Here is a 22472-nt window from a genome sequence, read left to right as displayed (position 1 = left end):
GGAAATAGATGGGAAACAGTGGAAACAGTGTCAGACTTTATTTTTTTGGGCTCCAAAATCACTGTAGATGGTGACTGCAGCCATGAAATTAAAAGACACATACTCTTTGGAAGAAAAGTTATGACCAACCTAGATAGTATATTCAAAAGCAGAGACATTACTTTGCTGACTAAGGTCCGTCTAGTCAAGGCTATGGTTTTTCCTGTGGTCATGTATGGATGTGAGAGTTGGACTGTGAAGAAGGCTGAGCGCCGAAGAATTGATGCTTTTGAACTGTGGTGTTGGAGAAGATTCTTGAGAGTCCCTTGGACTGCAAGGAGATCCAACCAGTCCATTCTGAAGGAGATCAGCCCTGGGATTTCTTTGGAAGGAATGATGCGAAAGCTGAAGCTCCAGTACTTTGGCCACCTCTTGAGAAGAGTTGACTCATTGGGAAAGACTCTGATGCTGGGAGGGATTGGGGGCAATAGGAGAAGGGGACGACCCAGGATGGGATGGCTGGATGGCATCACGGACTCGATGGACGTGAGTCTGAGTGAGCTCCGGCAGTTGGTGATGGACAGGGAGGCCTGGCGTGCTGCGATTCATGGGGTCGCAAAGAGTCGGACACGACTGAGTGACTGAACTGACCTGAACTGAACTGAACTGAAGCTTGTACAAGAAAGGGTGCCATTCCCCCTTGGGGAACAGATTCACAAGTTTGCGCCTGGGATCAGGTGTGGTCGAGGGCCGGAAGCTCGCCTCCTGGCCCCACACTGCAAGGGCCCGCTTGCTGTTGCGCTCAGCAGCCCGACTGCAGCTGAGTCGCAGGAGTCACTGCCTGGATCCACCACTCGAGGGTGAGGAGAGCATACCAGCAGACCCGGAGAACGCCGGGCGGACTCCACCAAAGGACCCCACCGATCCCCGGAAACCAAGGTCATCTTAAAGAAGAAGCAGAGGTGAAGCTCTGCAATCAGCCGCTGCTGCAAGGACTTGCTGGTCTCATCTTGAGACAAGCCATAGTTTCAGGACAAAGACGGGCCTGTGCTATAATCAAAGTTGAATGCTGTGTGTATAATCCTGATTCATCTCGCTGCATGTCAGCCACCCTAGATGACAGGAAAGGTCAGGTAAAAGAATGTCCGATGAAAAATCTTCCTTTTTGGACTTCGGTCCTATCTTGGGTGAAGGGTGATTGGTGGAAGACTATATTTGCCATTGTTACAGTTGCCCTGATAGTTCTGCTTTGTGGACCCTTATTTTACAATGTATTATGAACTTTGTCACCAACCCAAAGGTTGATGTCGTTCTCCCAAATTGGAGGTTGGAGAGTCAGGGTGCGGTATATCCCTAAGAATGATGCTCATACTATGAGTTAAGAGCATCAAGAGGGGGGAATGAAGCAGGAAACAGACAGAGCAGGCTGCATCTTGAAAGCAGGACTCCATCTAGGGCCAGACAGTGTACTTGGAGCTCTATGCCCAGTATCTATGGAAACGACACACCAACTGGAAAACCAGGCCCCCTGGATGGAAGAGCCCCAGGGCTCATACCTAGACTCCCCATTGCCTAAAAGAATACCCTAATTATCTGTGTAACCGAATAGAATCATAAATTCTATTATGCTTATTGGGGTATGACCACAGGCCTATTGATAATTGTCCACTGTTAACGACCTAGGCTTAAGGCATATGAATCATGGGTTAACTTTGATTGTATCTTCTTTTCTTTTGTTCAGACTAGTTTCAGGGAATTGGGGGAGATGGGTTTGGGCACGTGCACTTAGGGTATATAAAGTTTTCAGAAAAGCTGGTCGGGGTCCTTGGCTGAGAGGAGACTCTGCCTCGGGCCCGACAGTGTAGTTCACTCCGCTATCTGCACTGTCCTTCTGAGTGAGTTTGTTTCCCGGAACGCGTGGCTGCAACACTGGGAAAATTTAAGTAGCCATACGTCCGTGCCACTGGAATTCCCAGAAGAGAGGAGAGGCTTGAGGGACACGAAACAGCATCTGAAAAATAATGGCAAAATATTGTTCCAAATTCGATGAAAACCGTAAGCTCACAGATCCAAGAAGCTCTGGGACCTCCAACAACAGAATGCCACCAATTGATTGAAGATCCGGTGTAAATCACGACTAAAGGATTTTCCACCTCACCCAGATTTTTGACAGCAGGGCTTCTCCTCAGGACAAGCAGGAAGACTAACGTGGTCAATATTCTGTGAGAGCGCCTGCCAAGCCGGCTTTGAGTCACTGCTCGTGGAGTCCCGGCTGAGGTGGGAGGCTAGGGACAGAGTGCAGACACAGAGGCCGACGTGCGGGCTATTCAAGTGTTAATTCTCTCTGTAGAGGTTGGAGGAGCGTCCCTTTCGCTGATATTCACGTTCACTATGCCGCCTTCAGACCTTTGACCTCAAGACACCTGCCACCAGCGGCGCTCATGTCCCGCCAGGGAAGGTGGGGTGGGCGCAGGTGCGGACTGGAGGTCGGGGTGGAGGTCGGTCGCGGGCGCGTGCTCCGGTCGGACCCCCGAGGCGGCGCCGGCCGGTTGCCCGCCCCGGTCCCCCGAGGGGGCTGCTCTGCTTCGGTTTTGCTTGTGTGTGTGTTTATTGTGACTTTGCGAAATACTCCAGGACGAGAGACAGAAAGTCTTGGTCTCCCAGAAGGAGAGAACGCTGCTTTCGGTTTAAATAGCTACTGGGAGCCCCCGAGGTCGTCCAGCGTCATCGCCGTGAAAACAGAAAGTACGGAAGGACATCATCTAATCTCGCTCCCTGGACCCCAGTGGGGCTCGCTTTGACTTCAGTTTCTCTCTCCTTTGGTGGGTGCATAGTCTTGACAGTACGTGCCCCGGAATGAAGTCTTCTGAAAGGACGCGGAGATCTGGGGCGCGGCTGGGGAACGGGGTGGAAAGAGGTCGGAAGCTGGTGAATGTCCGTCTGTACCTGACAGGCTGGACTCGCGTGGCCTCCTCTCCGCGTCCGCACCGCCCGGTGACATAAACTTAACCCGCGACTGGGGCGAAGCTCCCGGGCGCGGGCGCGGGGGAAGTGGGGACTCCCCGCCTTCGTCCGGAAGACCCGCTGCCCCTCGGGGCTTTGATCTTCCCGAGGAAACCGGCTCGGCCCGCCGGAGAGGCCGGCGCGCCCCGCCCGCCCCGCGCGGCCCCGAGGCCGGTCCTGCCGCGCGCCCCGCCCCCGCCGCCGCCCTCGCCCAGCCCCGCGCGAGCGCCGCGGTGCCGCCGCCGGGATGTGACCTTCAGAGCCGCCCGCTCAGGATGCCCGGAGCCACGGCCCCTCGGCGCCCGAGCCTCGCCACGGCCCCCCGGGCGCTCTGACCGCGCGCGCCCGGCCCCCGGCCCCGGTCTCAGTGCTGGCCCTCGGCCCCGGCCCCGGCGCGCCCCGCCCCGCCGCGCCATGCCGCCCGGACCCGCCGCCGCCCTGGGCACCGCGCTGCTGCTGCTCCTGCTGGCCTCCGAGTCGGCGCACAGTGAGTACCGCGCGGGGCCGGGGCGCGCCGGGCCGGGAGACCCCCCCAGCACCCGGCCCCCCCCGGAGGGCGAGGGGAGCCTCGGCGCCCGCACCCCGCGCGCCCCGGCCCCGGCGCCGCCGCGCTGACGGCGCGTCTCCGCTCTCTCCCCGCTCCTCCCGCCCGCCCGGGAAGCCGTGATGCTGCGGGCGCGCGAGGCGGCGCAGTTCCTGAGGCCCAGGCAGCGCCGCGCCTACCAGGTCTTCGAGGAGGCCAAGCAGGGCCACCTGGAGAGGGAGTGCGTGGAGGAGATGTGCAGCCGGGAGGAGGCCCGCGAGGTGTTCGAGAACGACCCCGAGACGGTGAGCGCGGGGCCGCGCGGGGCGGCGAGGAGTGCGCCCCGAGCCTTGGGGCCGCGAGCGGAGCGTCGGGGCAGGCGGGTCCCCTCGAGCCCCGCTCCCGCGGCACCACCCTTCAGGGGACCCCGGTCTGCGCGCGCACGGGCGGGAGCCGGGGGTCTGCGGCAAACCCTCCTGCGGGCACACCGACCCTTACGCAGGGAGGAGGGCGGCAGCGGCGGCGGAAGGGCAGGGCGCTGTGTGCCGCCCCGGCCACCCTCAGGCCTCCTCCTTTCGAGCCCCTGTTCTCCCGGTGATGCCAGGTGCCCCTCCGTGGAGGAGGGGCGGCCGATGCCCGCGGGGGGTCCTGCGGACGCCCGCAGACACTTACCGCGGCAGGCCTCGGAAGGCAGCCGCCTTGAGGGAAACTGCAACTCTGACAGCTCAGCCAGAAAGCAGTAGGGTCCGGCTTAACGTAAACGAAATAAATGGTTGGAGAGCCGGAACAGTTTCCTGCCTCCCTGCCCCCTTGGCCAGATTAGAGGAGGGGGTGGGGCTGTCCGCCGTTCCCTATCTAGCTAGAGGCGGGAGCCTTAGCTTCAAAGACGGAGGGCTGGAGTGCCGGAAGGCAGCAGGTCCCGGGCAGGGAGGACGGGGAGGGCGGAGCAGGGCTGGCACACGCGGGAGGGCGGGCCAGGAGGCCGCAAGGTGCGCCCTGGGAACCGCGGAGACTGCAGGAGCCTAAGATGCTGGCTCAGAACAAGCTTCTATTAATAATGTCGTGAAGAACGTGGGGTGACAGGCAGCCGGCCTCGGGGAGTGGCCCTGGGTGCCCTGTGCCATCTTAGGTGGGGCAGAGGCTGGGGTGTGTGCCCGGGAGCCCCCCGCAGGGAAGTAGGGCTGATAGAGGGGTGGGCTCACCCTGCCGCACTTCACACCCTGAGGTCAGGATGATTTCACAGCTGTCTTTGCTTCTACTGGAATATTTCTTTTAAAGAATTCTTCTGGGGTGGAATAAGCATCTCAGGCTGCAGGCTTTCACGTTCCTGACTGGCTGGCTTGACCCACCCCGTGGTCCCCTCTGTGAAACAAGCTTGATGGCGATGGCCGAGCTGTGCCCTTCCTTGGCCTTGGCACAGCCCGCAGCTGCAGGGCTGAGCTGTGACCGGTGGCTCTCGGTCAGCAGTGGTGTGCGTCGGCCCGTTGTGAGCAGCAGTTCTGCCCCGCCCCGTCTCTTCTGCCCGTCCTGCTGGCCCCGCGGAGCTTGCTCCGCGGAGCGTTTCTGAAGGTCCCATGCGGGCTGTGTGCTGGCTGCCTGGGTCGCTGCCTGGCTGCGGGGTGTGTGATAAGTGTGTTCCTGCCAGTCGCAGGCCCAGCCTGGAGCGCTGGCTCCTACAGAGCACGGGATGGGGCTTGCAGGTGACCGGGCGGTGAGGCCGCCTCCCCCACCAGCGCTGCTCCTGCAGGACAGAGAGGCCTTGGGCTGGACACACTGCACGCTGGCCACCGCACCCTCCCCAGAGCCTGCCCCGCCCCGCTGGAGCTGATCTCAGGCTTGTTACAACCGTGTCTGTGCTTCATTGCTCAGTGTGGTCTGACTGCAGTCCTGTGGACTGCAGCCCCACAGGCTCCTCTGCCCATGGGGGATCTCCAGGCAAGAACACGGGAGTGGGTGGCCACGCTCTCCTCAGGAACCTCGTCTGCAGTGGGTGAAACGAGGGCAAGGACAGCGGTGCTCAGGGCAGCGGCTTTTACACAGGGCCTCGTGCTCCCCCGGCGCCCTGCCCTCCCTTCCCGGGGGAGCTGCCTCCCACACCCGCCCCATCCACCCCGTCAGGAACACGTGGACTCCTTGCACATCAAAGCCGCGTGTGATTTTTCAGAACCCTGTCCTGCTTCCTGACCCGTCCCCGAATCACAGTCACACCTTTCCCCTTATTACCAGCTTCCCGGGCGGACCGGCTCCTTCTGCGTTCACTGAGGGGTGGTGGCTTCCGGAGGAGCCAGTTCGGGTTGGGGGTTGGGGCTGGTGCTTAGGGGACTTCCTCATGTCCGGTTCTGCTCTGGTCAACCAGATGCCCCTCCAGGCGTCCACGCCATCTCCTCCCTCACGTTGAAGAAGTTCTGTATCCCAGGACAGGGGGAGACCCTGCAAACACAACTCACTGCTAATAAGCCTTTGGAAAAGCAGCGCGTCGAGTGAGGCAGCCCTATGGCCTTGCCCATGGGCCCCGGCTCCTGAGAGTCTGGTCTCTCCTGAGGAGCATCGCTTCCTGGCCCTCAGACTCCAGGCTCTTTGTGATCGTGTGTGGGTGTGACCCCAACGAGGCCCTGGCCTTAGTTCAGGAAGTCGCGGGAGCCGCGTGCATCCTGACGTATGACAGGGAGGCCGCGGCCTCTGGGCTGAGAGCACTGCCAGCTCAAGGGGCCGCTGCCAGGACAGCCTGTCCTCACCCGCCAGCTGCAGCAGGACGTCCTCCTCCGTCCCGAGTCTCCAGGGCTGCGGGCGGGGCAGAAGGGGGGGGAGGGCACCCTGTGCCCGGGCTGGGTGGGGGCTCCGGCACCTGGAGTGGGCTCTCTGGGCCACGTGCCCGCCCTGGAATCCATGGAGGCGGTGCCCTCTGTGCTGGGTGTGTTCTGGGTGCTTCCTGCCCAGGCATATTGTTCCACCCTGGGCCGCCTTCCTCTCTGTGGACAGGCCCCTCCTCTGAGCAGGTAGCTGTGGGTACCTTCCTGATTCCAGGGGCTGTGGGGCCCTGGAGAGGGTGTTTGCTATGACCAGTGCATTTTCTTGGCAAAACTCTATTAGTCTTTGCCCTGCTTCATTCCACATTCCAAGGCCAAATTTGCCTGTTACTCCAGGTGTTTCTTGACTTCCTACTTTTGCATTCCAGCCCCCTATAATGAAAAGGACATTTTTTGGGGTGTTAGTTCCACAAGGTCTTGTAGGTCTTCATAGAACCATTCAACTTCAGCTTCTTCAGTGTTACTGGTTGGGGCATAGACTTGGTTTACCGTGATATTGAATGGTTTGCCTTGGAGACGAACAGAGATCATTCTGTCATTTTTGAGATTGCATCCAAGTGCTGCATTTCAGACTCTTCTGTTGACCATGATGGCTACTCCATTTCTTCTGAGGGATTCCTGCCCACAGTAGTAGATATAATGGTCATCTGAGTTAAATTCACCCATTCCAGTCCATTTTAGTTCACTGATTCCCAGAATGTCAACGTTCGCTCTTGCCATCTGTTTGACCACTTCCAATTTGCCTTGATTCATGGACCTGACATTCCAGGTTCCTACGCAATATTGCTCTTTACAGCATCAGATCTTGCTTCTATCACCAGTCACATCCACGGCTGGGTATTGTTTTTGCTTTAGCTCCATCCCTTCATTCTTTCTGAAGTTATTTCTCCACTGATCTCCAGTAGTGTGTTGGGCACCTACCAACCTGGAGAGTTCCTCTTTCAGTACCCTATCATTTTGCCTTTTCATGCTGTTCATGGGGTTCTCAAGGCAAGAATACTGAAGTGGTTTGCCATTCCCTTCTCCAGTGGACCACATTCTGTCAGACCTCTCCACCATGACCCGCCCATCTTGGGTTGTCCCACACGGCATGGCTTAATTTCATTGAGTTAGACAAGGCTGTGGTCCTAGTGTGATTAGACTGACTAGTTTTCTGTGAGTATGGTTTCAGTGTGTCTGCCCTCTGATGCCCTCTTGCAACACCTACCATCTTACTTGGGTTTCTCTTACCTTGGGCGTGCGGTATCTCTTCACGGCTGCTCCACCAAAGCACAGCCGCTGCTCCTTACCTTGGATGAGGGGTATCTCCTTACTGCCGCCCTTCCTGACCTTCAACGTGGGATAGCTCCTCTAAGCCCTCCTGGGCCCGCACAGCCAAAGATGGAGAAGTTTTATACAGTCAACAAAAACAAGACCTGACTGTGGCTGACTGTGGCTCGGATCATGAACTCCTTATTGCCAAATTCAGACTCAAATTGAAGAAAGTAGGGAAAACCGCTGGACCATTCAGGTATGACCTAAATCAAATCCCTGATGATTATACAGTGGAAGTGAGAAATAGATTTAAGGGCCTAGATCTGATAGACAGAGTGCCTGATGAACTATGGAATGAGGTTTGTGACATTGTATAGGAGACAGGAATCAAGACCATCCCCATGGAAAAGAAATGCAAAAAAGCAAAATGGCTGTCTGGGGAGGCCTTACAAATAGCTGTGAAAAGAAGAGAAGTGAAAAGCAAAGGAGAAAAGAAAAGATATAAGCATCTGAATGCAGAGTTCCAGAGAATAGCAAGAAGAGATAAAGCATTTTTCAGCGATCAGCGCAAAGAAATAGAGGACAAGAACAGAATGGGAAAGACTAGAGATCTCTTCAAGAAAATTAGATATACCAAGGGAACATTTCATGCAAAGATGGGCTCGATAAAGGACAGAAATGGTATAGACCTAACAGAAGCAGAAGATATTAAGAAGAGGTGGCAAGAATACACAGAAGAACTGTACAAAAAAGATCTTCACGACCCAGATAATCAGGATGATGTGATCACTAATCTAGAGCCAGACGTCCTGGAATGTGAAGTCAAGCGGGCCTTAGAAAGCTTCACTATGAACAAAGCTAGTGGAGGTGATGGAATTCCAGTTGAGCTGTTTCAAATCCTGAAAGATGATGCTGTGAAAGTGCTGCACTCAATATGCCAGCAAATCTGGAAAACTCAGCAGTGGCCACAGGACAGGAAAAGGTCATTTTTCATTCCAATCCCAAACAAAGGCAATGCCAAAGAATGCTCAAACTACCGCACCATTGCACTCATCTCACAAGCTAGTAAAGTAATGCTCAAAATTCTCCAAGGCAGGCTTCAGCAATACGTGAACCGTGAACTTCCTGATGTTCAAGCTGGTTTTAGAAAAGGCAGAGGAACCAGAGATCAAATTGCCAACATCCCCTGGATCATGGAAAAAGCAAGAGAGTTTCAGAAAAACATCTATTTCTGCTTTATTGACTATGCCAAAGCCTTTGACTGTGTGGATCACAATAAACTGTGGAAAATTCTGAAAGAGATGGGAATACCAGACCACCTGACCTGCCTCTTGAGAAATCTGTGTGCAGGCCAGGAAGCCACAGTTAGAACTGGACATGGAACAACAGACTGGTTCCAAATAGGAAAAGGAGTACGTCAAGGCTGTATATTGTCACCCTGCTTATTTAACTTCTATGCAGAGTACATCATGAGAAATGCTGGACTGGAAGAAACACAAGCTGGAATCAAGATTGCCGGGAGAAATATCAATAACCTCAGATATGCAGATGACACCACCCTTATGGCAGAAAGTGAAGAGGAACTAAAAAGCCTGTTGATGAAAGTGAAAGAGGAGAGTGAAAAGTTGGCTTAAAGCTCAACATTCAGAAAACGAAGATCATGGCATCCAATCCCATCACTTCATGGGAAATAGATGGGGACACAGTGGAAACAGTGTCAGACTTTATTTTGGGGGGCTCCAAAATCACTGCAGATGGTGACTGCAGCCATGAAATTAAAAGACGCTTACTCCTTGGAAGCAAAGTTATGACCAACCTAGACAGCATATTCAAAAGCAGAGACATTACTTTGCTGACTAAGGTCCGTCTAGTCAAGGCTATGGTTTTTCCTGTGGTCATGTATGGATGTGAGAGTTGGACTGTGAAGAAGGCTGAGCACCGAAGAATTGATGCTTTTGAACTGTGGTGTTGGAGAAGACTCTTGAGAGTCCCTTGGACTGCGGGGAGATCCAACCAGTCCATTCTGAAGGAGGTCAGCCCTAGGAATTTTTTGGAGGGAATGATGCTAAAGCTGAAGCTCCAGTACTTTGGCCACCTCATGCGAAGAGTTGATTCATTGGAAAAGATTCTGATGCTGGGAGGGATTGGGGGCAGGAGGAGAAGGGGACGACAGAGGATGAGATGGCTGGATGGCATCACGGACTCGATGGACATGAGTCTGAGTGAACTCTGGGAGTTGGTGATGGACAGGGAGGCCTGGTGTGGTGCGATTCATGGGGTTGCAGAGAGTCGGACTCGACTGAGCGACTGCACTGAGCTGGCCTGCACTGCGCTGGAGCCCTGGAGAGGAAGGAGCCTGGGGCCTTCCTGATGCATCCAGTACTTCCCAGGCTTCCCTCCAGGGAGGAATAGTCTTCTCCACGTTCTTTCAGCCTCAGGAGTGTCCACCCTGCCCTCCCCTGCAGCTCTGTTATAGACTCCCTTATCTTGTTTTCTTTTCTTGTTACTCTCTCTTCCCAGCACTGTCCTCCTCCTAGGGTCTTGTTCAGAGAACTCTGGGTGCCGGGCGCCCTGCTGGCCTCCCTGAGTTCTCCCGAAAGTTTCCAGCCCAGCACAGTCACCTTCCTATGTAGGTCCTTCAAGGCAAGAGGGCACCAGAGCCCGTACCATTGCCCTTGGCTTCAGGAAAGGATTCTGGATGAAAGACTCACCCAGCCTGACCCGTGGCCCAGGCCCGGTTCACCACCTCCCAGCACAGGGCCCACCTGAGGCCTGCAGGTCAGAGGGGGCTCCAGGTCTTGGTCCTCCATCCCCTTGTTTGTTTGAGATGAAGACAGCGATGCTCACACGTCCGCAGACTCGGTGCTCACACGCCCACAGACTTGGTCCTCACACATCCACAGACAGCGATGCTCACACGTCCGCAGACTCAGCGCTCACACGCCCACAGGCTCGGTCCTCACACGTCCGCAGACAGTGATGCTGACACGCCCACAGACGCGGCGCTCACACGTCTGCAGACTCAGAGCTCACACATCCACAGACTAGGCGCTCACAGGCCCACAGACTCAGTCCTCACACGTCCGCAGACAGTGATGCTGACACGCCCACAGACGCGGCGCTCACACGTCTGCAGACTCAGTGCTCACACGTCTGCAGACTCGGTGCTCTCACCTCCACAGACAGCAATGCTCACGCGTCCGCAGACTCAGCGCTCACACGCCCACAGGCTGGGTCCTCACACGTCCGCAGACAGTGATGCTGACACGTCCACAGACGCGGCACTCACATGTCCACAGACGCGGCGCTCACATGTCCACAGACGCGGCGCTCACACGTCTGCAGACTCGGTGCTCACAGGTCCACAGACTCGGTCCTCACATGTCTGCAGACAGTCATTTTGACACGTCCACAGACGCGGCGCTCACAGGTCCGCAGACAGTGATGCTCACGCGTCCGCAGCTCGCCCAGGGTCTGCCAGCACGTGGCGCGGCTGGAGCTGACTGCTGACCTCACACCCCTCCATCTCTCTGTCTCTCCGTCTCTCTGTCTCCGTCTGGCGGTGTCTGTCTCTGTCTCTCTCCACCCCTGACTCCCCCTCAGATGAAGGGGCTCTGTGGTGGGGAAGTTCCCCACCAGGAGGGTTTTCTGGGTGCAGTGGGTTTCAGAGCCCTGCGAGCTGCTGGTCTTCTCTTGAGCTGTGTTGACTGTCCAAGGACACCTGTCTCCTATGATCCCAGCATCTTAGGGACAGCTTAGGGGGGGATACCCCGAAGGAGGGGAAGACCCCTCCCTCAAGTCTTGCCTTGTTGCAGTGGCCTAAGGGGTCTCAGGGGCACAGAAATGGGGTCCCAGCAGGAGGGATGGGGGACCTTGTCACCCCCAGTGACCTCCAGGACACCCAAGGCCCACCTGCCCCCACGCCCCGCCCCACCGTGACAGCAGCTCCCTAACATTCACTCACTCAGATGCTGAGACACACTCCCCTCTGCCCCCTGAGGGTCCATCAAGGATGGGACCAGGCCCAACTGGTGCAGACTCAGCCCCAGCTCCTGTCTGTCCAGGAAGCCCCCTGCTCACTGCAGCCAGGCGTCCCCCAGGGCCCAGTCCCTCCCAGGCTTCCTCCACTGAAGCCAGCTGGGCAGCTTCTCTGAGTTGCCTGGCCCATTGCGTTTTCCCTGGAGCTGACTCCGCACGACCCAGAGGCCTGCAGACTGCTGGTTACATGGGTGGCACACGGGCCCACACGCGGGCCAGCCTCTCCCCCGGTGGCCTTGGGGGAGGGACAGCTCTGTCTGGCCCCTGTTTGCTGCCCCTGAGCCCTCGTACACGCTACTCCCGGGGGGTCAGCCCAGTGCGGAGCTGGGCCCTGCTGCCTAATGACGGGGCAGGCCCCTAAATGATGCATCGTCCCGCCCGGGGGCTCAGCGTCTGTGGAAAACCTAAAGACAGTCTGAAGGACACTGCAGGTCTGCCTATGGGACTTAGAAAGAAAATGCCCTTTAAGAAGCTGATGCTCACAGCCTGGTTTCTGAGATTCCGAGCGGCTGGGCTGGGACGTTGTAAACCCAGCGAGGCTGTTGCTTTACTCCAGCTCTGCCGGTGCGCGCGGGATGTGCTTGTGCTGTGTCCGCTGGCTCAGAGGTCGGAGCTGTTTGTGGGCTGCAGACCCTGCTGCGGTTTGTGGGTTAGTATAGATATTGGGGTCCCTGGCCCTGTGGTGGTGACTTCAGTCCAGCGATCTCACTGCCGTCCACGTGTGTACACCTGGAATTGTGACCCTGGGAGAGTGCAGGTCGTTACGTTTTAAAGTAATTTTTAAGGAGGGGTTGGGTGTGGGATGACCCCCACGCCCTCACGCACTGTGCCCTCGCCCAGCTCCTGAGACCACGAGGCCTCACCCCTGCGCAGCCATCTCTGCTGGCTCCTGCCCTGCCCTTCTGCTCTGTGGGCTCCCCGTGGAGGCCCCCTGCTCACCAGGAACTGGTGGGCATGTCTCTGTTGGCAGCAGCTGGGCAGCATTCTCCCTGCCCCCGTCCCATGCTGTCCAAGCACCCCAAGGCCCGCCAGCATGTGTGGGCAGGGACAGCTCGGGGGGCAGGAGCGGCGCTCAGAGTTCCCTGTCGCTCTGTAAAGTGTCAGCTGGAGCTGCCCTTTTGGGGCCCAGGAGGTTCCACGCCTGCTTTTTTCCGCTCCTGCCAGCATATCCACAGCTTCCAGGAAGAGCACCTGGCCAACAGTGGGGTCACTCCCGTGCCACCAGAGGGTGTGGCGAGGCCCAGCCCCCAGGGAGGCTCAGGATGGCCCCCGGGGAGGCTCAGGACGGCCCCCGGGCAGGCTCAGGACCTGGAGAAGCTTAGGACCCAGTGCAGCCCAGTGGCTTCCTGTCCTGCTGGTGGGCACCCCAGCCGTGCAGGTGAGCATCGTAGCTGCATTTGGCCTTGAGAACAAAGGCCTCTCCGAGTAAAGCTGTGGATGATCAGCAGTGCCGTGCAGGGGATGTGCCCACAGCCCTGGGAGGCCTCTGCCAGGAGAGCACAGGAGAAGGAAAGAAAGCCCTTCGTGCTGCCCAGTTCCCAGAACATTCTCACTGACTCATGAAATCTTCGCTTTGCAGGCCATAACACACATTTTTGCACTCATTTTTCAAGTTCAGTTAGCCTGGTACTTTGGCCTCATCCAGTTCAGTTCAGTTCAATCACTCAGTCGTGTCTGACTCTTTGCGACCCCATGAATCGCAGCACACCAGGCCTCCCTGTCCATCACCATCTCCCAGAGTTCACTCAGACTCATATCCATCGAGTCTGTGATGCCATCCAGCCATCTCATCCTCGGTCGTCCCCTTCTCCTCCTGCCCCCAGTCCCTCCCAGCATCAGGGTCTTTTCCAATGAGTCAACTCTTCGCATGAGGTGGCCAAAGTACTGGAGCTTCAGCTTCAGCATCAGTCCTTCCAGTGAACACCCAGGACTGATCTCCTTTAGGATGGACTGGTTGTCCTCATCAGAGTGGCTTAAACAAGACAGTGTGTTTCTCTCTCATGTGAAAGGTGGCGGGCAGGCTGCCCAGGGCTGCTCAGCGGTGGGGGCCCTGGGACTTACACCATCTGTTTGTGCCCCGCGGCACGAGTGCGTGGCCTTTGTCCCCCAGGCCTCCTCGCACAGTGGGCAAGATGCTGGAGAACCAGCCATCACATCTGCATTCCAGCAAGGAGGCCAGAGAACGGAGGTACCACACTCTGCCTTTACCCTGTCTCGCGCCCTGTGTGTCCCATTGGCCAGGACTTAGCCACACGGCCACGCCCAGTTGCAAGGGCGGCTGGGACGTGTAGTCCTGCGGCTGGCTGCACTCTTGCTCTAACTGAATCCAGAGTTCTGTTACTGGGGATGAAGGGAGAATTGGATGCTGGACAGCAGCTTCAAATCTCTGCTGTGGGGGAGCAGTATTTGGAAACAAACCTGTTTTATGAGGTCCATTTCCAAGAGTATTGTCGTGCCTGGCAGGAGACACAGCACTGAGCCACGCCAGGAGGCTTTGCACAACACGACTCGCACGCGGGCCTTCCGGCTGCACTCTCACAACCTGTGCTGGGAGGGACCAGCCCCCTCCAGTCCCTGGCTCATGCCCCACCCTGGGCCTTGGGTCTCCCATCCGCTGGAGCCTGCAGCTGCCTCAGGGCCCCGCGGACGCCGGGCCTGCCAGCAGCTGGGATGCCGCAGGTCCCCGGGGCAGTGGGGACTCGTAGGGGGTGGTGCGAAGGGATGTGCCGGGGGCAGAAGGGGGCTGCGGGAGAGCTCTCAGTAGCGACAGGCGCTGGGACCTCCATGCCCCAGCAGTCACTGCCACCTGCCCCAGGCCCTGAGCATAGCATCCAGGGCAGCTCGTCCTGACACTGGTGTGACTGGGACTCAGAGAACCCTTCCCGGCCCCTGCCGCGTGGGGGCAGGCCGGGTGGGAGGGGATGGCTGTGGGGGTGGAGGGGTGTTGCAGCCCCAGCTGTCTCACACACACACACGCACGCATGCATGTGCGGAGCTGCCGCGGGCCCTGGGCCACCTGTGCCTCTGGCTGGTGACGTCAGGGCTTAGTTCCAGGACCTCCCTGCAGCCTGCGTGTCAGTGTCTGAGGACGGAGGGGACGCAGTGCCCGCACTGGGTGCCTGGGGGCCCACCTAGGGTCCTCCTGGGAGAGCAGGGCCTAGGGCATCCGGGAGGCCCGTGGCCTGAGAAGTAGCGTCCACGTTTCCTTCCGTCTCATAGAGTCCTCCGCACCTAGTTGGGAGAATCTCAGGAGAGGAATTAGGGGAAGGAAGGGAAGAATGCTTTTGTCTGAACCCTGCCAGGAAGATGTGTGGAGCCCTGCAGGGTCAGCGGGCACCGAGGGAGTCTGGGTGCCTGCCTGCAGGAGGGGCTGTGCTGAGCTTCATGCTCTCGGGGCCCAGTGCCTGGGCAACAGCAGCCTCCAGATGAGACTAGGGTGCTGGCCTGGCCGGGCCCTGGCGGGCCCTCCCCCCCGGCTCCCGGGGAGAACACCTGTGTCCGCCCTGTCGATGAGCAAACTATTGTGACACCCAGCCTGCTTTCACGAAGAGTAGAGATCTTTGGAACTAAAACTGTGGACAGCTGAGGGTTAAAGGAAGCAATAAGCTCTCAGCTCACTGTTTGAGAAACAGCCGCATTTGCTGCAGTGTGGTGTGAGTGCCCTGCCACATTGTGTGACCCAGGTAAAGGTCCCAGACACTCCGGACAAAAGCACTCAGGCACCACCGACACGCTGTGTCTGGAGGGCAGCGTCCGCAGAGCTCAGCGGAGCTGGGGGTGGGTGTCCCCAGCTCGTCTGCGCTCAGGGTGGGGAGCATGCGTGGCTGCGTGGGGGCGGAGTCCCAGCCTCACCTGGGCCCCGCAGGGACGTGAACGGCTCTCCTCTCCCCTTCGGGCGATGGCTCATGAGGAGCAGAAGGAGAGGAGGGGCTCGAGTGTGCTATGCCGTGGAGCGTGACACGGCCAAAGCCCACGGCAGCCCCGCTGCAGACCTGGGCGGGCCCCGCTGCCTTGGGTCAGCTCCTTGAAGGGGCTTTGGCCACATGTTCCCGCATTTACTCCTCCAGGAGAGGGCTTTTTCACAGCCGCAGGGTCAGTATTAAAACATGTCACATTACCAACTCTTTATGATTTGGGGAAGTGGGGTGCATCCTTCTGCAAAGCTGCAGCCTCGTGGCTGCCTGTGAGAGGCAGGCACCCGCCCTGCGGGCTCCCTCCTGCCCGGCCCTGGTCCGACCCCTGACTTCCTTGCCCTGAGCAGACCCTGCCCACCCCCGCCCTGACTTCTCTTTCGGAACCAAACCCCTCCCTCCATAACAAAGCCCGGTGCCCTCTGCTCTCCTGCGCACCCCAGACAGATGCCACGACCCACAGATCCCGGGGGACCCGGAGAGTGCTCACCACAGGGCCCCAAACCTGCCTGTCTGTCTGCTCCCAGAGCCCACTGGTGCAGGACTGAAACTGGGAGGAGAAAACGCAGCCTGGTTTGTAGGGAGCAGGTCTGGGAGCCAAGGGGGGCAGGCCCCTCCCCCCGACCCTGCCCGGATCCCACCTTCTCCAGTGCTTCAGAAGCCCTGGACTTGGACTTGCTTTTAAGATAACATTTTTATAAGAAGCGCCCCTACCAGAAGGTTATTTCTAAAAGCATGAGCTGACCGCATCTGCCCAGGGCGCCCCCACCCAGCCCCCAGGCCCAGGGGCCCAGCCCAGTGATGGAGGTGACACGCAGTCATGGGGAAGCAGGGCTGCGGCTGGCCTGGAGTCTCAGCTTACTCATTTGTGATAATGGGCTCATGAGAGCGACCTTCCTGGGAGGGTGGTCAGGAGGGTTAGACACCAGCAAGCTGTGGAGGTCCCTTGGTTTCCTTGGGGAGGGGATTTAGGACCAAACGGCTCCGCCTTCAGCCCTGAAGGGTGGCAGAGGCAGGGGTGGGCTGCTGTGACCCCGCCCCCTGGCAGCTGGAGACCAGCTCCAACCTTGCAATTCGCTGAAAGGACGTGCCCTTCACTCCCTCTGTCCTCTTCTGGCCTGGTTTACAAACACAGTAGCTGCTGGGAGTCCTCCCACCAGAGTCTGAGGCTGGGCTCTTTCCGGCATGTTTCTCATCCTCCTGAAGGACACTTTACCCACGTGGGATAGCTGCTGTCGGTGGCCCTGGGCTGCTAGTTATGCTCGGTCTGTCTCAGCACGCAAGCACCCTGCAGAAGCCCTGGGCCTCTTGGGCCTGCCCTCCCTCTCCCCTCCCCTCCCCCTGCCTCTCCCCTCCCCTCCCCCTGCCTCTCCCCTCCCCTCCCCCTGCCTCTCCCCTCCCCTCCCCCTGCCTCTCCCCTGCCCTCCCCCTGCCTCTCCCCTCCCCTCCCCCTCCCCTCCCCCTGCCTCTCCCCTCCCCTCCCCCTGCCTCTCCCCTCCCCTCCCCCTGCCTCTCCCCTCCCCTCCCCCTGCCTCTCCCCTCCCCTCCCCCTGCCTCTCCCCTCCCCTCCCCCTGCCTCTCCCCTCCCCTCCCCCTGCCTCTCCCCTGCCCTCCCCCTGCCTCTCCCCTCCCCTCCCCCTGCCTCTCCCCTGCCCTCCCCCTGCCTCTCCCCTCCCCTCCCCCTGCCTCTCCCCTCCCCTCCCCCTGCCTCTCCCCTCCCCTCCCCCTGCCTCTCCCCTGCCCTCCCCCTGCCTCTCCCCTCCCCTCCCCCTGCCTCTCCCCTCCCCTCCCCCTGCCTCTCCCCTCCCCTCCCCCTGCCTCTCCCCTGCCCTCCCCCTGCCTCTCCCCTCCCCTCCCTTCCCCCTCCCTGCCATCTTAGAGGCAGAAGGCAGCTCCCTGGACCATCCTTGCCCTCGCGCTCTGTGAGCACCTGCCTCCCGGGGGGAGGGGGAGGTTCCTAGCCCAGCGGCCGTTGGGGTGCTGAGACGCCAGGCACTGCCAGTTAACCGCTGCCTTTCTTTTTCTCTTTCCACAGGAGTACTTTTATCCAAGGTACTTGGGTAAGTTGAAATCACGGCCTCCTTTGGTCGGGGAGACATGTTACGTGTTGGAGGAGAGGTTGCTCAGACCTCACCACCGAGTCGTTCCTGCAGGGACAGAGCTCTGTGACAGTGAGGTGGGGCCTCCCAGGCTCCCGGAGCAAAGCCTGGTCTGCGTCCCTCCCACCGTGGTAACCGCTAGTGTTGCCAGCAGCCAACGTCGCTGTTGGCAAACCTCCGCTCCACTCTGACCCCCAGCCTAGCTGGTTAGCAGAGAATATGGCTGACTTAGTCTCAGGACTCCCCCCTGTGACCTTACCAAAGACCCTGTGGAGCTCTTGTCTGTGTGGGCTGTAGCTATTGACACCATAAGACTAAAGCTGAGAACATTAGAGATGATTTTGCTTAACTTGAACGACAAGATTGTGCAAGCAAGCCGCCTTAGCTGTCAAGCAGCGACGTCTCTATGAGTGTTGGGGGGAGGGGGGCTGGAGAGCCCCCTGGACTCTGGGCGGAGCGAGAGGAAGGCGGCCCGTTGCTCCAGGGCGATCTGGAAGTCCCCACGGAGCTGCTCCTCGGTCAGTGCTGTCCGGAGGGCTGCTGGGATGTCTGTACTTATAGCGAGAGAGGCATTCGGGGCTCTCCCTTCCAATGGGCCAAGGGCATTTGGGTCACTTCTCCGCTGGCCTTGCAGCCTGGTAGAGCTGCTTCTCTGGGGCACACGTCTGGTGGCAAGCAGGGTGGACCGTGGCCGGCCCTGGGCGGCCCAGCCCGCGCCCCGTGCGGCCTTGCTCCCGGGGGTGCAGCCCAGCCCGCGCCCCGTGCGGCCTTGCTCCTGGGTGTGCGGGTTTGTTTCCTCAGGAGGGGTGACTGTGGTCCCCTGGGCCGCCTCATGCCCATGTCCTTCACATCTGCTTGAGCAGCAGCGACCTCCCGAAAGGCCAGTGAAGTGGCTCAGCACCCATTGTGCCCAGATGCACGTGGTCGCTCCGCAACGCCGGCCCCGTGTGGAGGCCCAGTCGACTGTGTAGGAGGGAAGAGGAGCTTGGTCTCCAGCAAACCCAGGGCGCTGTTCCAAACAGGGTCAGGTTGAGATGGAGCTCAGGTCTCTGCCGCGGTCAGAGAGCCTCCCGAGGGCCACCAGAGAGCCTTCTGTGCAATCGCAGGAGCCTCCTCCTCAAGGTTACAGGGGCCGGCGCCCCGTGGACAGAGCTCTGCCCGATGGAGGCGCCTGGGCGCGTCAGCGTGAGCACGTCTGTCCGGGGTGACGCCCTCTCCGTGTCTTGCAGAATGCATCAATGAACATGGATCTCCGTACAGAAAGAACCCAGCTTTCGTCACCTGTGTGCAAAGTAAGTGTGCTCCTGCCTCACAGCCCAAGCCTGGGATCTTGGGGTCTCGCAGTCATTCCCAGGGGCCCCGAGTGTCCCTGTGGCCTTCGGAGCCACAGCCTGAGGTCAGCCCCCTCCGCCCTAAGCCAAAGTGTGTGCGGCATGAAATGCATACCTCTGCGAGGTGGAGGGAGGGCCTGTCTGGGCCTGCCTCCTGGTCAGTCAAGTCCCGTTCACCACGGTCCCTGGTTCTGAGAATGTTCCCAGCCCACTGGGTGGGCAGCATGCTTGGCAAGCAAGGTGCACTGGCAGACTCTGGGGCTCTGTCCAGTTTTTTATTTGAACAAACAAGCCAGAGTGGCCTCCTTGCCTCCCTGAGCACCTCTGAGCTCCTAGGAGTGGAAGTGCGAAGGGAAAGCTGTGTCCTTTCCCGGTTTTGACGCAGACCTGGCCCATTATCCCTACAGAGGGCGGGAGTGCCCCCCAATACTTGCACCAACCAAATGTACTTCTTTTTACTTTATATCTCTTCCAGTAGAAAAGTGAGGAAATGACCCTCAATCCGTTCAGCTTAGTTTTTCTTACTCATGAGTGAAGCCAAGCTTCGTGTATTTCTTTCTCTGCAAATGGCTTGTTCATATTCTTTGCCTACCTTTCTCAGTTTGTAGGAGTTGACGATAGATTTTGCAAGTTAGCCATTTGTAGTAAAGGTGCAAGATACCCCCCAGCTCACCCTGCATCTTCATTATTACTATTACTTTAAATCATCAGATGATAACACTGACATTTCTGGTGTCTGGTCACATGGCTTTCAATCCACACATACACACGTCTCAGCTGAGCCTGACTCCAGGCCTGGCTCTGGCCTGAGTCCCATGGAGCAGACACGTTCTCTCTGCCCCCTCAGCCTCTGGTGCAGCCATCTGTGACCCGACTGTCCCCACAGGGGCAGTGTCTCGGTGCTTGCCCTTCTGAGCACGCCCTGCCCAGGTCATAACTTGCCGTTGCCCTCACATTTCTGGAAGGAGGAGCGGAAGCCTCGAGACTGGCCTCCACTGACCGTGGCAGATGCCTAGCCTTCCAGTGCACAGGGCGGCATCCCCCTGCACCCTCCCCCTGCACCCTCCCACCGCCGTCAGCGGGCAGATAACCACTCACCTCCCTCCTGTGGGGCCTGGATCAGGACTCAGCCCAGAGCCTGTCCGCGGGCTGCCTGCGTCCACCAAATTCCTCAGAAGCTTGGGACACCCGCAAACACGCTCCTCACCCTGCCCCAGAGATGAGCTTCCCAACGAGGCAGCAAAGGAAAGCGGGTGGAATTCTTCCTGCTGGGAGTTGTCCACCCCCAGGAGAAGGCGGGGTTGCCCTCTCGGCCTGGGGACCCTGAGATTTGTAAAGGAGGGTGTTGGGCATTCTAGGCAAATCCCAGGCGAAGGTAATAAACTCGGGCTTGTCCTTTTGCAATAACTTCAGTCTAACCGAGTGTGTCGGGTGGGGACGCACCCTTGTCCAGCTGCCTCCCATGGGGCCCCTGACGTGCTGGGTGCTGTGAGGGGATGGTGGGACCGTCTGGGCCGGGAGCTGCCTGGCCCCGCGCACGTCCCCACCTGCCCAGGGGTCCTGGGCATGCTCCGAGCGAGCTGGACGCAGGGCTGCTGAGCGCTCGGGGAGCAGGGGCCACTGCTCGAGTCTTGGGGAAAGCCGGACAGTGGGGTGGGGACCTGTACCTGCCCCCTGTGCCTACCGGGGCCCTGTGACCCGCTCCCTGGGAGGTCTGGCTCTGGGACCCTGCCGGGCCTGGCCTCTCCCCCGCTTCCCCAGGGTGCAGCCCCAGCCTCTAGCTTGTTGGGTGGGTGGCCGCTCCCTCCAAGATGGCCTGAGTTTCCTGGGATCAGTTGGGGCCTAGCCGGCCTGGTCTGTGAGCCCCTCTGGGGAAGGTGGGAATCGGTATGGCCAGCCAGGGCCAGCAGGGCGACCTCAGTGCCCCGGGGCTGCCTCTGCGCTCTGCCAGCTCAGGGCCCCCTTCTCTTTGCTTTCCACCCAGAGCTGCCTGACCAGTGCTCTCCAGACCCCTGTGATAAGAAAGGGACCCAAGTCTGCCAGGACCTCATGGGCAACTTCTATTGCCAGTGCAGAGACGGCTGGGCAGGGCGACTTTGCAGCAGAGGTGAGGCTGCATCGCCTGGGGAGATAAGGCCACCCCTCGGGGCCACCCAAGGGCCTGGGCTGGTGGGGGACACAGCCACACCAGCCTGTCCGGCTGCAACAGGAGTGAGGAGACTTTGGGGGGCTGCCAGCTGTGTGGGGGCACAGGACCCTCGCTGGTCGGCTCTCAAGGGGCAGATGGGTGGGCGGGACCCGCACCCTCTCAAGCCTCCCGGGGGCCTGGACATCTGGGCAGCGGGCGTCCTGCTGCTGCCCCGGACAGGGCTCCGTCCAGCTTGAAAAGCCACCGTGCTGAGCCCCCAGCAGTGCCTGAGCCAGGCCAGCTCTTCCAGGGCGCCGGGGGGGTGGGGGAGGGGGCACGCCCTCCCTGAGGCAGGCTGCCCCACTGTCTGGGCCCCCACCGATCGGAAGGGAGTCGAGAGCAGGTTCACCTCTGCCCTCCTTGAGTTCACAGCGTGCTGGGTCAGCAGAGAAGCTGCAGGAGACCCCTGGGGCCTGGTTAGAACCCTCGGGCACTCCTTCGCTGCAGAGGGAGCCCTGAGCCCCTCAGAGCCTGCCATCCAGCCAGGGAACTGGATCCCTGTGCCCCCCACCCAGAATCTGAGGGTGGATTCCACGGGGCTGGGGCTGCAGACGCTGCCGAGTGTTCCAGGCAGGTGTGGGTCACCTCTGGCTCCGTGTCCTGTTCCCAGATGTCGATGAGTGCAGCCAGCAGAACGGGGGTTGCAGCCAAATATGCCACAACCAGCCGGGCAGCTTCCAGTGTGCCTGCCACGGGGGCTACACGCTCTCCCCAGACCGTCGGACCTGCCACGGTGAGCCTGAACCGGGACCCCCAGCCTCTGTGCGCACCCGTTCGCTTTTGCAGTTGCCAGAAGCCGGCAGGCTGAAGCCTCCATCGCTTGGCTCCTCTGCACGAGGCTGAGGCTGTGGCTGGCTCCTTGGCTCTGGAGGGAGGGCAGGAGGACGTCCCGCAGACACAGCACATGCCCAGGCTTGTCCGTGGCCACGGGCCCCAGAGCCGGGACACAGGCTGATTCACGCAGACCTGTGGACGGAGCCAGCCCAGCTGGGGAGGCCTGCCTGCTCGGGGAGAGGGGGTGGGGTGGTCGCCAGGCCTCCTTCCCGGCCACAGAGCCTGCAGACGTTCCTGTGATGTCAGGGCCCCGGATGCCTTGTGGGGAGGTGCGGGCAGGACGCCTGGGGTCCCACTGCTCACTGCCACAGGATCAGAGCTCACAAACGGTAGAAAGGGAAGGTGCCTTTAATCAGAGTGCTGGCAATCTGGGGAGATGGTGGGCTCAGCAGCCCCCAAAACCACCTCCAAAGCCTCAGCTTGGCCTTGAGCACTTTTAAAGGGATGCAGAAAGGAGTCTCATTAGCCACTGAGATGGGGTGTCAGCGTCCTGCTCCCCGCACAG

The 22472-nt window shown here is 59.5% G+C and overlaps 1 protein-coding gene across 1 annotated transcript in view; it reads left to right on the top strand.

Annotated features, from left to right (window-relative positions):
- The first annotated feature begins 3386 nt into the window (after nt 1-3386).
- GAS6 (growth arrest specific 6) overlaps nt 3387-22472 on the top strand; it is a 31883-nt gene continuing 12797 nt past the window's right edge. Inside the window, exons 1-6 of the mRNA XM_052649979.1 lie at nt 3387-3469; nt 3644-3810; nt 17551-17575; nt 18844-18906; nt 20930-21052; nt 21744-21866. Of these exons, the coding sequence (XP_052505939.1) occupies nt 3397-3469; nt 3644-3810; nt 17551-17575; nt 18844-18906; nt 20930-21052; nt 21744-21866 (574 nt within the window). The 5' untranslated portion in view covers nt 3387-3396. The remainder of the gene's footprint in view (nt 3470-3643; nt 3811-17550; nt 17576-18843; nt 18907-20929; nt 21053-21743; nt 21867-22472) is intronic.

This window comes from Budorcas taxicolor, chromosome 12 (genome assembly GCF_023091745.1).
Source record: "Budorcas taxicolor isolate Tak-1 chromosome 12, Takin1.1, whole genome shotgun sequence".
Taxonomy (NCBI): Eukaryota; Metazoa; Chordata; class Mammalia; order Artiodactyla; family Bovidae; genus Budorcas; species Budorcas taxicolor.
This window is presented reverse-complemented; position numbering and strand designations above follow the sequence as displayed.